Source organism: Drosophila yakuba, chromosome 2L (genome assembly GCF_016746365.2).
Source record: "Drosophila yakuba strain Tai18E2 chromosome 2L, Prin_Dyak_Tai18E2_2.1, whole genome shotgun sequence".
NCBI lineage: Eukaryota > Metazoa > Arthropoda > Insecta > Diptera > Drosophilidae > Drosophila > Drosophila yakuba.
In genome coordinates this window covers 21,886,775-21,901,104 of record NC_052527.2, presented here as the reverse complement: position 1 = coordinate 21,901,104, position 14,330 = coordinate 21,886,775, and the positions used below count along the sequence as shown (strand labels likewise).

The 14,330-nt window shown below is 46.5% G+C and overlaps 1 protein-coding gene across 1 annotated transcript; it reads left to right on the top strand.

Moving 5' to 3' along the window:
• LOC122319450 lies at nt 1–4,355 on the top strand. The gene is made up of 2 exons (XM_043206766.1): nt 1–3,874; nt 3,958–4,355. The coding sequence occupies exons 1-2, from the start codon at nt 1–3 to the stop codon at nt 4,353–4,355; spliced, it is 4,272 nt and encodes a 1,423-aa protein (XP_043062701.1).
• Nucleotides 4,356–14,330: the final 9,975 nt, after the last annotated feature.

The window sequence follows — 14,330 nt, the reverse complement described above, 5'->3', positions numbered from 1 at the left end:
ATGGAGCCAGCTGAGGCGCAGCGCAATACTCGCTTCGAAATAGAGGAACTGTTTATCCACGCCAAGGTTTGCGTTCAGGAGCAACTTGGACCAGACGCTAACAGCACCGGCATTCATGAATCTACGGTTAATTTTGGGCACACATCTGCAGTTAAGCTCCCGCGCTTATCATTGCCGACATTTGACGGCAAATACTGCGAGTACCAAAACTTTATCTTGTCGTTTAACCAAGTTATTGGCCACCAGCCATCCATGTCTAAGATCGAGAAGTTCAACCAGTTGTTAAACTGTCTTCGAGGACCAGCCCTTGAAACGGTTCGAGCTTTCCAGGTGACCGCAGACAACTACACAAAGGCTCTGGACCGCTTAAAGCAGCGCTATGACAACCCGACTCTCGTATTTTTGGATAACATATCGTCACTCTTCGCATTGCCAACTGTCGCCAAGTCAAATGGTCAGCAGTTGCGCAGCCTAATCGATAATGCATCCGCATTATACAACTCGTTGCGTTCGTTGAGCACCGAGCCACAGATTTGCGAGGCCATGCTCATCTCCATAGTTATGGGCAAAGTGGACCAGGAGACTAAGAGGAAGTGGAATGAGTCGCTGGACTACACTACGTTGCCTTCGTGGGACAAATGCGTTGGAGTCGTTGAACGTCATTGTCAATATTTGGAATCGGATAAGAAGCCTCCTGCTGAAGCCCCTATGAGTCAACCAGGTGGCCATAGGTCGCGCTCGCAGAGGAATCAGGCAAGTCTGTCCTTCAATTGCACCACACAAACTTGTAACATCTGTTCACAGACAGACCACAAGACCTTTAGATGCCCAGAACTAATCAATCTCGCCTTAGATAATCGCCTTAATGCAGTAAAGCGCCACAAGCTATGCATTAATTGCCTTGGCAGGGGTCATCTTGTAGCCAACTGCCCGTCGACGCGGAGGTGCCACTCATGTGCACTACCGCATCACTCGTTGCTTCATCGGCCATCGCCAGGATCGGCCGCAGCTCCCTTGCCACTCCCTCAAGCGGAGCCTGTACAAGTTTCGGACGCAGTCGCGCATACTCACACGGAGTCTCGTTCCGACTGTGTCATTCTGGCCACGGCACTGATTCTGGTCAAGGATGCAGCTGGAAGCTACAAAATAGGAAGAGCGCTTCTGGATTCATGTTCTCAGGTGAATTTCATATCCGAGGAGTTTGCTCAAAGACTTCGACTGCCACGGAGCAAGCTCAACCTCGAGATTCGTAGCATTGGTGAGACACATACGCGAATTAAACACCATGCAACCACCAATATCAAGTCGAGGCACAATGGATTCGAGTTGCTCCTTGATTTTTGCGTGACATCCCACATTGCCTATCATCCAGAATCGGAAATTGACATTTCTGCGTGGAACTTTCCGCAGCACTCATCTCTTGCTGACGAGAGCTTTAACAAGTCTCGTCGGATCGATCTGCTTTTGGGGACGGAAACCTTCTTCGATATATTGGCAGTCGGCCAAGTTAAATTAGGAAAGGATCTGCCCGTACTACAAAAAACACTACTTGGATGGATAGTGTCTGGTCGATGTCGAGCTCATCCCAGAACACTCCATCAGTACTCATCTATCGCATTAACAGAAATTGACCAAAAAATGGAACGGCTATGGCGCATCGATCATGTGGAGCCTCCTGAGATCACACTTACGCCAGAGCAGCGAAACTGTGAGGAGTTCTACACCAAAACGGTACGACGTAATTCAGATGGTCGATTGGAAGTACGACTTCCATTTAAAGATGAACCTACCGTTCTCGGAGCCTCATTCGACATTGCCAAAAGGAGATTCCTCTCCCTCGAACGCAGCCTATGCAAAAGGCCTGAGATAGGGGCCAAATATGTTGAATTTATGCAGGAGTTTCAAAATCTGGGACACATGAGTCCCGTGAGCCATCCACAGTTAAACACTCCGCATTATTATATTCCGCACCACTGCGTGCTCAAGCCTAATAGCACATCAACAAAGCTCAGAGTGGTTTTCGACGCATCCTGCAAGACGACGTCCCAGAAATCGCTCAACGACATTCTGATGGTCGGGCCGACCATTCAGCCAGATCTTTATACACTACTCCTGCGTTTTCGGATACATCGCTATGCCATCACTGCTGATGTGGTCAAGATGTTCCGCCAAGTCAACATGTTTGCCGAGGATCGCAGATTCCAATACATTCTTTGGAGAGCGTCGCCATCGCAACCATTGAGCACCTTCGAATTGAATACTGTAACTTATGGCACAGCGGCTGCACCGTATCTAGCCATACGCAGTTTGTCATATCTAGCCGACAAATTCATGGACAAATTGGAGATTGGAGCTAAAGCCATCAAATCGTCTTTCTATGTGGATGACTTCCTAGGTGGAGCGGATACGGTAGAGGAGCTACATCAAATCAAAAGGGAAGTTACAGCGATTCTACAGGATGGCCAATTGGAACTCGCAAAATGGCATTCAAATCACTGCAAGTTTGTCGATGACGCTACAGTCAAACATTTGCAGTTGGACGACGAAATGCTAACCAGCACGCTTGGCCTAAAATGGGACCAAGTACGGGACACATTCATGTTCTCGTTCTCGCCAAGATTCGATTCGGACCACGTCACCAAGCGCTCGATTTTGTCCATAGCCTCTTCGCTGTTTGATCCGTTGGGATTAGTTACTCCCATTATCATAGTGGCAAAAATTATCCTCCAGGAGCTGTGGCTCCTAAAACTACATTGGGACGAGTCAGTACCCCAAAGCATTCATACAGCTTGGATGTCCCTGCTTGCATCGCTTTCGTCGTTGGAGTCTGTAGCAATACCACGATATTGCCTCCAATCAGCGATACATACCTTTCAAATACACGGCTTTTGTGACGCCTCCATTCGAGCGTATGGATGCTGCATCTACGCTCGCACAATCGGATCAGATGGGCTGACCAAGGTACAGCTAATCACATCGAAGTCCAGAGTTGCTCCCACCAAGAAGCTATCTCTGCCGAAATTAGAACTGTGTGGAGCACATTTGTTAGCACAGCTCTACAAAAAAATCATTAGAATCTTCGCTGACAGAAAGCCGACTTCGTTCTTATGGTGCGATTCTCAAATTGTTCTACATTGGAATCGCCAACACTCGGCCACCTTATCAACCTTTGTCGGCAATCGAATTGCCGAAATTCAAGAACTCACGTCAGATTGCCACTGGAAACATGTTCCTACTCACTGCAACCCGGCTGATATCTTGTCCAGGGGCTGCACTATCACCGAGTTGGAACAATCGATATGGTTCGAGGGACCTGAGTTCCTAGGCCAAGATCATCAACATTGGCCAAAGGACAGTCGAGACAACAGTGACATTGATATGGAAACTGTCCAACTGGAAAAGAGAAAATCAGCCTTTGCCGTACACACGACTAGTAATCAACTACTTGAAGGAATCTACAAGATCAGTTCGCATCATCGCTGCCTACTAGTTATCGCTTGGGTGTACAGATTTACTCAGCGCTGCCGTAAACTAACGCCATTCCAATCACCTTCGCCGACGCCAGCAGAACTGATGCGGGCGCTACATTGCATCGTCTGGAATATTCAAACTATTCACTTCGCTCAAGAGATGTCCTCGGTCCTGAAGGGCCATCCGATTCGCACTAACCTTAAAAATCTTAGTCTCTTCCTCCAGGTTACAGATGGCTTCCAAATGCTAAAGGTCGGAGGGCGCCTGGAGCTAGCAGACTACCCAAAAACCCAAAAGCATCCTGTGCTGCTCCCAGCTAAGGATCCATTTGTGTCACAGTTCGCTCGCCATCTTCATCTACAGAACTATCACTACTACTCAATCGCATTCTTCGAGACACAAGGTTAACCTTCGAGGAGTTAGCCACTGCAGCTGCTGACGTCGAGGCGATACTGAACTCTCGCCCGTTAACGCCGCTCTCATCAGACCCGAACGACCTGGCCGCTCTCACGCCTGGCCACTTCTTAGTGGGTGACGCACTCCGAGCACTACCGGAACTTCCACCAATCGACGACAACCTGGACAAGTTGGATCGATGGAAAAGGGTCAGCGCACTCAAACATCACATCTGGAGTCGCTGGAGCCACGAGTACATCAACGAGCTCCAAGTTCGCACAACCTGGACGAAGACTTCACCAAATTTGGCTGTCAACGACATGGTAATCGTTCACGAGGATAATCTTCCTCCACAACGGTGGCTTCTTGGGCGCATAGTCAGCACGATTGCAGGAGCGGACAACATCGTGCGTGTAGCCGACGTACGCACTGCCAAGGGAATCATCCGCCGCCCTATACGGAAACTCGCCTTATTACCTGTCTCTTGAAAGTCAATCGCATACTTTCAAGGGGGCCGGTATGTTGGGTCAAAACCCAATTAGAATAATCTTGTATATTTGAATTCCGCGTTTTTTGAATGATGTTAACATAACAGCTGTTGCGCTAGGCTGCCAACTCGTACTAGCGAACGAGTGGCAGATAAGAATTGGAAAAAAGAGAGAATAGAACAAGCTCAGATAAAAAATTGAAGTTGAAGATATAGCCACGAGGAGTTTAAGTGAGGAGAAATAATCAAGAATTGTCATTAAAATTTAACTATTAAACTAGCACCATCCGACTTATCATTTATACTCAAGAAAAAGCTCTTGTTTTTACAGTAGGCGTGAGAGCTTTTGGCGGTTTTTAGGCATTGGAATGGCCGTGGCAAATCAATAGATTTTTAACAGATCAATAAAAAAATGAAAAAATATCAAACCATTGTGGAAAAGTGTGGGCGTGACAGTTTTGGGCGGCTTGTGGGCGTTAGGTTGGGCGTTAGAGTGGGCGTGGCAACATGAATCGACAAACTTGCGCTGCGTCTATGTCTCTGGAGTCTGTCTTTTTAGCTTTTATAGATCCTGAGATCTCGACGTTTATACGAAAGACAGACAGACTCGGCTATTGCCCAAGAATCAAGAATATATATACTTTACATGGTCGGAAACGCTTCCTTCTGCCTGTTACGTTTTTTTCAACGAATCTAGTATACCCTTTTACTCTACGAGTAACGGGTATAACTACGCAGTTCACTTCAAACTACAGTTAATTACTTGCAAGTTGCTGGATGGAGACCAAATGTTAAATGGTGTGATAATAGGAGTACAAAGAGGGCAGTGGGGGCCAGTGCACTATTACTGATCGCTTACAGACGGAAGTAGGAACAGTAACAGGAACATCGGCAGAACAATGGGAGCAATATAAGGTCTGAGTGAGTAGGCGTAGAGGCTTAAAATACAAAATAAATAAAGGAATATCGCATATCAAGCTATTTTACACAAAAACGCCGCGTGGTCAACTGAAGTATACAGATTTCGATTAAACTTAATTTTAATAAAGGGAAAATACAATTTTAATATTGATATCCCAACAATAATGAACACCTCTTTACCAATCAAAACAGTTGAAAAACCTGAACCGATAGACCAGCAAGATATCGAATCGGAAAACAATTTAGATACCGAAATCGAAGAAAAGGATCCAAACGTTCTTACAATCTCAGCTAATTTAGAAGTAGCGGATTACATAGATCAAGATTCAGAGCTTCAGAGATCAAGATCAAGCTTTTACCAGTTTTTACTTGGTAAAAATGATAATTTGAGAAGTTTCATTGATGCATTGGAAATAATTCAGTCAATAAAAGGCGAACACGAACAATTAGCTGTTTCGATAATAAAAACAAAGCAAAAAGGTGTAGCCAGAAATTTAATCGAAAATGAAAATACTATTATTGAAGTTATTTCCCGATTGAAAAACAATGTCAACGGCGAAACTGTTTTAGTATTGTCAGCCAAGCTGATAAACTGATAAAAACAAAGCAAAAAGGTGTAGCCAGAAATTTAATCGAAAATGAAAATACTATTATTGAAGTTATTTCCCGATTGAAAAACAATGTCAACGGCGAAACTGTTTTAGTATTGTCAGCCAAGCTGATAAACTTACAGCAACAAAGCAAAACGGCAACCAATACACAGCACGGGTTGAGCAGTTGACAAAAGCTTTAGAGGGTGCATACATAACAGACGGCATACCCATGGAGTTAGCGAGAAGTTATTCAACTCAGCATGCAGTTAAAGCAATGACTAAAAAGTGCGCAATAGATAAGGTTAATCTTATCATGCAAGCTGGTACCTTCCGTACAATGAATTATGCCATATCAAAGTTCGTAAATAGTTGCACAGAAGCAACTGGACCGGCAAACACAGTTCTCTACTATAAATATTATCCACAGCGTGGTTAAAATCGTTGTCGTGGAAATTTTAGAGGTAAGTCTCGCAAGAATACCCATAACCATAGCCACTACAATAATGGTGGAAGAGGCCAATCTAGAGGAAACCCTAGAGGCCATCGGAATTCAAACCGAGGCCAAAATAACAGCACTCAAGGAATGGTAAGAGTAGCTCAAAATAACTCGGGAAACTCCGAACAGTCTTTCGCTGCTCAACAATAAATAGATAGTAGGTTCACACAACTAATCTTAGCCAAAACATATTTCTTAATTTTGTCAATTTAGAAACAAATAAAAAGTTGTTTTTTTTACTAGACACAAGTGCAGATATATCCCTTCTAAAAGAAAATTCCCATATCTTTCACTATATTCAGGGAAACAATAAAGTTAATACTCAAGGAATAGGACACGAATCCAATCCAAAGAATTATTTTAAATTTAGATACAGACAAGCAATCACATAATTCCAGACGATTTTCAAACAGTAGATTTAAATTTCTTAATCCCATTTGATGGAATATTATTCTATTCAGAGAATGATGACTATAGCTTTCTGTAGACAACATTCAGAAAACTGAAGAACGAAGTGTTTCCTTTTTAGGATAAGAAGATTAAAAGCCATCTCTGCAGGCAACAGCTTACCGAAGAGAAGACGGCAATAAATGAAGGTTATATAACTTATAACAAAATTTATTTTTACTAATTGTTATATTTGTCTTTCTTCGTTTTTTGTAGATGCCCAGGACTTTTTATTTGTTATTTTGCTTGACAGTGCGTTTCGTTATTGAAAAAGGAAGGACAACTAAGAAATTGAGTTAACTCGACACCGCACCCTTACATATCCTATAAAAAATAATAGAAAAAACCCTTGCACGCATTAAATATGTTTAGCTGTAAGAACTTTAAGAAAAGTGCAACAATTTAATTTTTAAGAAAAAAGTTACGCAAGTTTTTATGTATATATGTACTATGAATACATACATATATACGAGCCCTGACCACTTTTAATTCGCACGGCTGGTGTTTTTACGCATATGCAATGTTTATCACACAATATATGTGAAGATAAAAAAATTTGTTGTTATTTAACGTACAACAATGACAGTATTTATTTACATACACTATTCTTATTATTGTTTACAAACACTTGACCACTATTATTTTGTACGCTACAAACTTTACAGTCTACTGGGCTTAATATAATATATATACTTAATATAAATACTTGGTAACATCACTTTTAGCCTCTATAACACATTTGCAACGATCCTACGAAATAATAGTGGTAAAGTGTTTGTAAACAATAAACTTAAAAACTTAACTGATGTCTTTGAGAAATGTAGGAAATACAACCTAAAGCTTCATCCAAAAAAATGCTTATTTTACATGCATGAAGTCACATTTCTGAGACACAAATGCACAGATCAAAAAATCTTGCCAGATGACAAAAAATATAACGTCATAAAAAATTATCCAGCCCCACACGACGCGGACAGAGTACTGAGAAACACGAAAGAATATTTCGTCAAAATAATTGTGCCTACCAGTGTAGGCGGCAAACTTGAAAGTCAATGTTGCTTAAATACAAATCTATCTAGAGAAGATGATATCCGTAGCCCACGGGATATGTCAAGGACCTGAACATTGAAGTGGCTCATGGTACCGGCGTTTCGAACGCTATTTTGCATTGCTGGTGCGTCTTCTGAACGCTCTTCCTTAAAAGCTCCCACAAAAGACATTTGCACTTCAGACGGCGCTATTTGCACACAACAGTCCGACGGCGACCATTGAACAGAGCAAAAATGAATACTCGAAACGAATGAGCAATAAATAAAGCAATAAGTTAAGTGTTAACATTTCAAAACAAAAGAGAACGCTCGACTATAGAGTTCCCCGACTATCTGATACCCGTTACTCAGCTATTAGAAGTGCGAAAGAGAGACTTAAACACTGACAGCTTTTGGCGGTTTGTGGGCGTGGCAAATCGAGAGATATTTATACGACTAACAAAAACGTGAAAAATAAAGTGTGGGCGTGGCAGCTTTCGGCGGTTTGTGGGCGTTAGAGCGGGCGTGGACAAAAACTTTTTTTGCAAATAGAGAGATATTAATAAGACTAACAAAAATGTAATAAAATATCAAAACATTTTTCAAAAGTTTGGGCGTGGCAGTTTTGGGCGGTTTGTGGGCGTTAGAGTGGCGTGGCAACATGGGTCAACAAACTTATGCTGCGTCTATGTCTCTTAATCTCAACTTTCTAGCTTTTATAGTTCCTGAGATCATGACGTTCATACGGACAGACAGACAAACAGATTTACGCTACGAGTAACGGGAATAATAATATCGGATCACATGTCCCTCAATGGCGTCGAGAGCCCGTCGAGATCGTAAGGAATGATTTTGAAATTTCCAATGGGATGGGCCAGATAATTCTCGAGGCGGACGCATGTCAGAAAGGACGACAATACTACTTGAACTGGAGTGGGCGGAATTAGTTGTTGTTGCTGCGGCTGCTGCTGCTAAATCCTCCAGAAATTAAACTCACGGGATCGACTTCACTTCTGACCTTTATTATTACACTTGTATATTAAGACTAACTTAAAACTAACATTGGAAATACCGCGGGACCGCGGAGTGGTGACGGTCCATCCGAACACCGTGTTCTGCGCGACGGGCAACCCATCCTCAATTTTTAGGATCCCCGGTTGGATCAAATTGGCATATACATCTGATCCCAACACGAGGGAGATGGAGGCCGGCCGGTGGAAGCGCTCGTCCGCGAGACGAACACCGTCAAACTTGGCCCTGGCGGCGTCGCTCAGAGCTCGGATGGGTGTCCGGATCCTTAGGCTGGGTTCGATCTTCAGGACGACGTTGAGTCGGAAGGTGCTTGCTTGGGACCGGAGTGTCACCGAGCAGACCTCGTCGTCTCCCAGCCGGGTGATGGGCAGCCGGAACGCAGCCGCCAACGACCGGTCGATGCTGCTCACCGGCATGCATGGGTCGATCATGGCCCCGGTCTCGAAGGTCTTCGAGCCCGTGTCCAGCACGACGATGGCTGTAGGCTGGATGGGGACAGCCTTCTGCTGCCCCGTTGCCACCGCCGGAGACGCGACGGAGACCTTCGGACGCGGGCGATTGTTGGCGACTGGTGGCGGAGTGCGGGAAATCCGGACCGGACGAGGTGCAGCGGGATGGCGCTCTCTGCGCGTCGGAGCTGGTAGCGCTGCCGGGGTCGGAGCGGGGAGGACCTCGTGCATGTGGAGTAGAGTGTGGTGGTCTCCTCCACACTTCTTGCATCCCTCTTGGCTGCGGCAGTCTCCTCCTGAGTGCTGATGGGCGAGGCAGTTCGAGCAGTACTTATTAATAAGTACTGCCCGAAGGCGCTTTTCAGCGCTCAGTTTGTGGAACCTCTTGCACTTCCGAAGAGGATGGATTCCAGAGCAGACTCGGCAGCGGTAGGATTTAATACCTCGAGTACGTCTGCTCTCCAACGACTGGGTGGCACGAGGACGAGGAGCCATTTTTGTAGGAAGTGAATAGTAAGTCTGCCAATAAAAGAAATAAAAAGCTTAGTATGAGCCGACTACTATTTGGGCCCCGGAATGGGGGAAGTGCCCTAATCCCTAGGAACGGAGGACTCTTTGTCCTCCATCGGTAGAAGAATAACCTTGTGGATAGGGCGTTTTATGGTGCCGCGAGACGTACGGATCTCAACGACTCGAATGCGGTCGTCGGCTCCTGGAAAGGCAGAAACGATTCTGCCGAGCCGCCATTCGTTCGGTGGTAGATTGTCCTCCTTGACAACTACCATATCGTCGGCTTGGTCGGAAATTGCCATTTGTTACTCCTCTTTCCACCCTGCACTAAACTGCTGATGTTGTGCCTTGAGGTGTTGCCATCGATTTATTATCGACTTGGCTTCGCCCTTTATCTCGGGTTCCGCCGTGGAAAGCAACGGCCCTCCAATGAGGAAATGGCCTGGTGTGAGGGCCAGCAAATCTGAGGGATCTTCGGACATAGGGGAGAGGGGTCTAGAGATGAGGCAAGCCTCAATCTTAGCGAGAAGCGTCGCCAGCTCCTCAAATGTGTATTTGCGGGCTGACGTCGATTTAAGGAACAGGGTTTTGAAGCTTTTCACCCCTGCTTCCCACAAACCCCCCATATGTGGAGCCCCTGGTGGGATGAACCGCCATACGAGTCCCTGATGGCTATATGCATCAGTCACGGACTCTTTGGTAGCTTGGAGAAAGTCCCTGGAAATCAAAGTTGCCGCTCCCACAAAGGTCTTACCATTATCCGAATGGACCCGCTGAGGACAACCGCGCCTTGCTACGAAACGAGCAAAGGCCGCTAGAAATTTCTCGGTTGTTAGATCGGAAGTGGGTTCCAAATGGATAGCCTTCGTGGAAAAGCACACAAACACACAAACATATCCCTTCGTTATGAGACACGCTCTCCCTGTATAATTTTTTATTTCGAAAGGGCCGGCATAGTCGACCCCCGTGTAGGTGAACGCCCTCGAGAAGGAGACTCTATTTGTCGGGAAATCGCCCATCAGCTGTGTTTGGAGTCTCTTCTTGTAAATCGTGCAAATCTTACACGGATTGACCACAGCCCACAGACCACAGAATCTGGTGAATTCTTGATTTTAGGAATCTAATACTTCGATCGGATCAGGCGTACGATCAATTGACTACCGCCATGAAGAGTAATCTGGTGGGTAAATTGGACGATGAGGCGCGACAGTCTACAGTCATAGGGGTGAATAATCGGGTGACGTTCATCATATTGCAGGGTTTTGGAGGCAGTGAGACGGCCGCACGCCCTTAAAAGGCCGTGTTGGTCAATGAACGGGAACAAATTCACCAAAGGACTTGACACTGAAAGAGGTCTTTTCTCGGTCAGATACTAAAGCTCTTGGCCATATGCTCTGCGCTGCGCAATGGAGGTCAGAGTTCGTTCTGCCTCCCGGATCTCTTCACTTGTAGGCCGTGAATTGGGCAAGAACGAACCTTTGCGGCAGCGTTTAAGGAAGCGTTGAACACAGACCAGAACTCGCAGGGCCTTTTCCAACTTGGAGAAACGTTCGAGAAAGTCGATGGACGGGGCCTTGACAAAATGCACTTTGACCGCGCGCTGCTCTAGCTCTGTCACTGGAAGAGTGTCGCTTTGTGCTGGCCATAGCTCTCGTGGCCCTTGCAGCCACTCTGGTCCGTGTCACCAGAGATGGTTTTCTGCCAATTCATGAAGGGATACGCCTCGACTGGCTAGATCGGCGGAGTTTTGTTATGAGCGAACGTGTGCCCAACAGTCGACTGGCGTCGCCTGCGTGATCTTGGCAACTCTGTTGGCCACAAATGTGGTCCAGTTGCACGCAGGCTTTCGTAGCCAGGCTAAGACGATTGTGGAATCTGTCCAGCAGCGGATATCTGAACTGGCGGAGGGCATGTGCGGAAGGATTGCTGTCACCATTTCGGTTAACAGCACGGCACCACAGAGCTCTAGCCGAGGAAGGAAGACGGTTTTTACCGGGGCCACTCGTGTTTTGGCTGTAAGCAGGCGAGTCAGGATCTTTTGCCCCATCTCGGCGCGGATGTATATAGCCGCTCCATAGGCTCTCTGAGACGCGTCACAGAAACCGTGGTGCTCTATGATTACCTCAGGCTGGTACCAGATCCATCTCGGAACGCGGATCTGGTTGAGGTCGGAATACTCGTCTAAAAACGATTGCCACCGCTGACTCATTTCAGTGGGAAGCTTATCGTCCCAGCCTAAGTTTTGCAACCAAATCTCCTGCATAAACATTTTTGAACGGATTATGAACGGCGCGAGCCACCCGGCAGGATCGAACAACGTAGCGATTTGGGACAAAACTTCTCGCTTTGTATAGGAGGGTTCCACAACTATTTCGGGGGGAGCGAAATAGAATTCGTCGGACTTTGCCCTCCACCGAATACCGAGCGTCTTGGCCGTGCTTTCGGCATCGATGTCGAGGAACTCGCTATGAAGGAGGTGTTCGGCCGGGACGTCTTTAAGGACGCTTTTGTTGTTCAAGGTCCACTTTCTTAGCGGAAACCCGGAGGCACTTAGGGCTGCTTGCAACTCTCGAATCGAACTTTGGGCTTCGTTTACGGAATTCGCCCCTGCCAGAACGTCGTCGACGTACATGTGCTGCTGGATGATGCGGCTGGCATTTGGAAATAGCACTTGGATATCCTCTGCCAGCTGTTGCAAGACTCGAATGGCGAGGAAGGGGCGCAGTTGACCCCGAAGGTAACTGTTTTTAGTTCAAAGTCTCGGATGTCTCCTTCCTTGTTTCGGAACAGAATTCTTTGAAACGGGGTATGCTTTGGATCGACCCAGATCTGACGATACATTTTCGTAATGTCTGCACTGAAGACGTATTGAAAATAACGCCATTTCAGGACCTGGATCGTTAGATCGGATTGTAGGACTGGACCAGCATGAAGGATATCATTTAAGCTGGTCCCATTTGCCGACGGACTTGAAGCGTTGAATACAACGCGAAGCTTTGTAGTGGTGCTTTCGGGCTTAACTACCGCGTGATGAGGAAGATGTTACGAGGGAGAATTGTGAGTCGGCGAAACTTCTTTCATATGACCCAGATCCAGGTACTCCTGGATCACGCTGTCATATTGCTCTTTTAAGGGAAAGTCTCTTTTTAAACGATTTTCGTTTCTAAGAAACTGAGCTAACGCAATGGACCTTGAATATCCTAAATCGGATCCGGTATTCTCGGGGTCCCGGAACGGGAGCGTCACCATGTACCTCCCGCTTGCGTCTTTTGTTGTTGTTTGGAGGAAGTTCCTTTCACAATAGGAGTCCGACTCTTTTACCATCTTTACTGGTAGATCCTCCACCTCCCAGAACTTGCTGAGAAGCGTGTCGAGCGAATCAGGGTCGCCTATTTGGTGCACCTGGGTCGTGAAGGATGCGACCCGTTTCGGCTTACCCTTGGAAATCGGCCCCGTTAGCACCCACCCGAAAATAGTTTCTTGGCCCAGGAGCGAGCCGCAAATATTTTGTCGGGTGCCATCCATCATTATGGATGGTAGAATGTCAGCCCCGATCAGTACATCAATTTGAGAGCTCTCAAAAAAGTTAGGATCTGCCCAGCGGAGTGCGGGCAGGTCCTTCAACGAATTCCGAGGGATCGGATAGGAGGGCAGTTAGCCTGAGAGCTCCGGCTCAGTGTCTAACTGTAGACCTGGCTTAGTAGGAGAGCGAATCCCGAAGTGACACAGCTTCGAGGATTTTGCGGAGACCGAATGATTTAACCCGGAGACTTGGGTCTGGGTGTTGCGGAATGGCAACTTGATGAGGTTGAACAGGCGTTCTGAAATGAACGTCGCCTCGGATCCCGAGTCGATTAAGGCTCGGGCTCGGTAGTTCGTCCCCAAATGGCACACGTCAATGATCGCTGTGCTCAGTAGGACGGCTGAAGTGCCGGACGCGAAAAAAGTTTGCACCGCTGAGGTGCTTGCCGATGCATTTCTGCTGGAGGGTCTCGGAGGTTGCTGTGTAGGGGGCGAGGTTGAGGAACTCGCATTTTCGGAATTTGGGGGGGACATTTGAAGAAAACGCGGGCGCAATCTTACCGGCGCAAGGGGGGGGGGTAAATGTTCACGCCAGAAGGGCGCAAACAGTTGAACGGCAGTGTAAGCGACCAATGCTTGTACTCAAAGCTCCTCCACGGCTCGCAAGCACCGCTGCTCGCGCTCTCCTTCTCTCCTCTCGCTCTCCTTCCTCCCCGCAAGGTATTCACCACTCCGCGGTCCCGCGGTATTTCCAATGTTAGTTTTAAGTTAGTCTTAATTTACAAGTGTAATAATAAAGGTCAGAAGTGAAGTCGATCCCGTGAGTTTAATTTCTGGAGGATTTAGCAGCAGCAGCCGCAGCAACAACAACTAATTCCGCCCACTCCAGTTCATGGTCCTTCGAGTCCGCGACACATCCTGATCCTGCCAGCGCTCCTTGCGGAAAAATCAAGATAAGTACGGCTTTAAATCCTATTC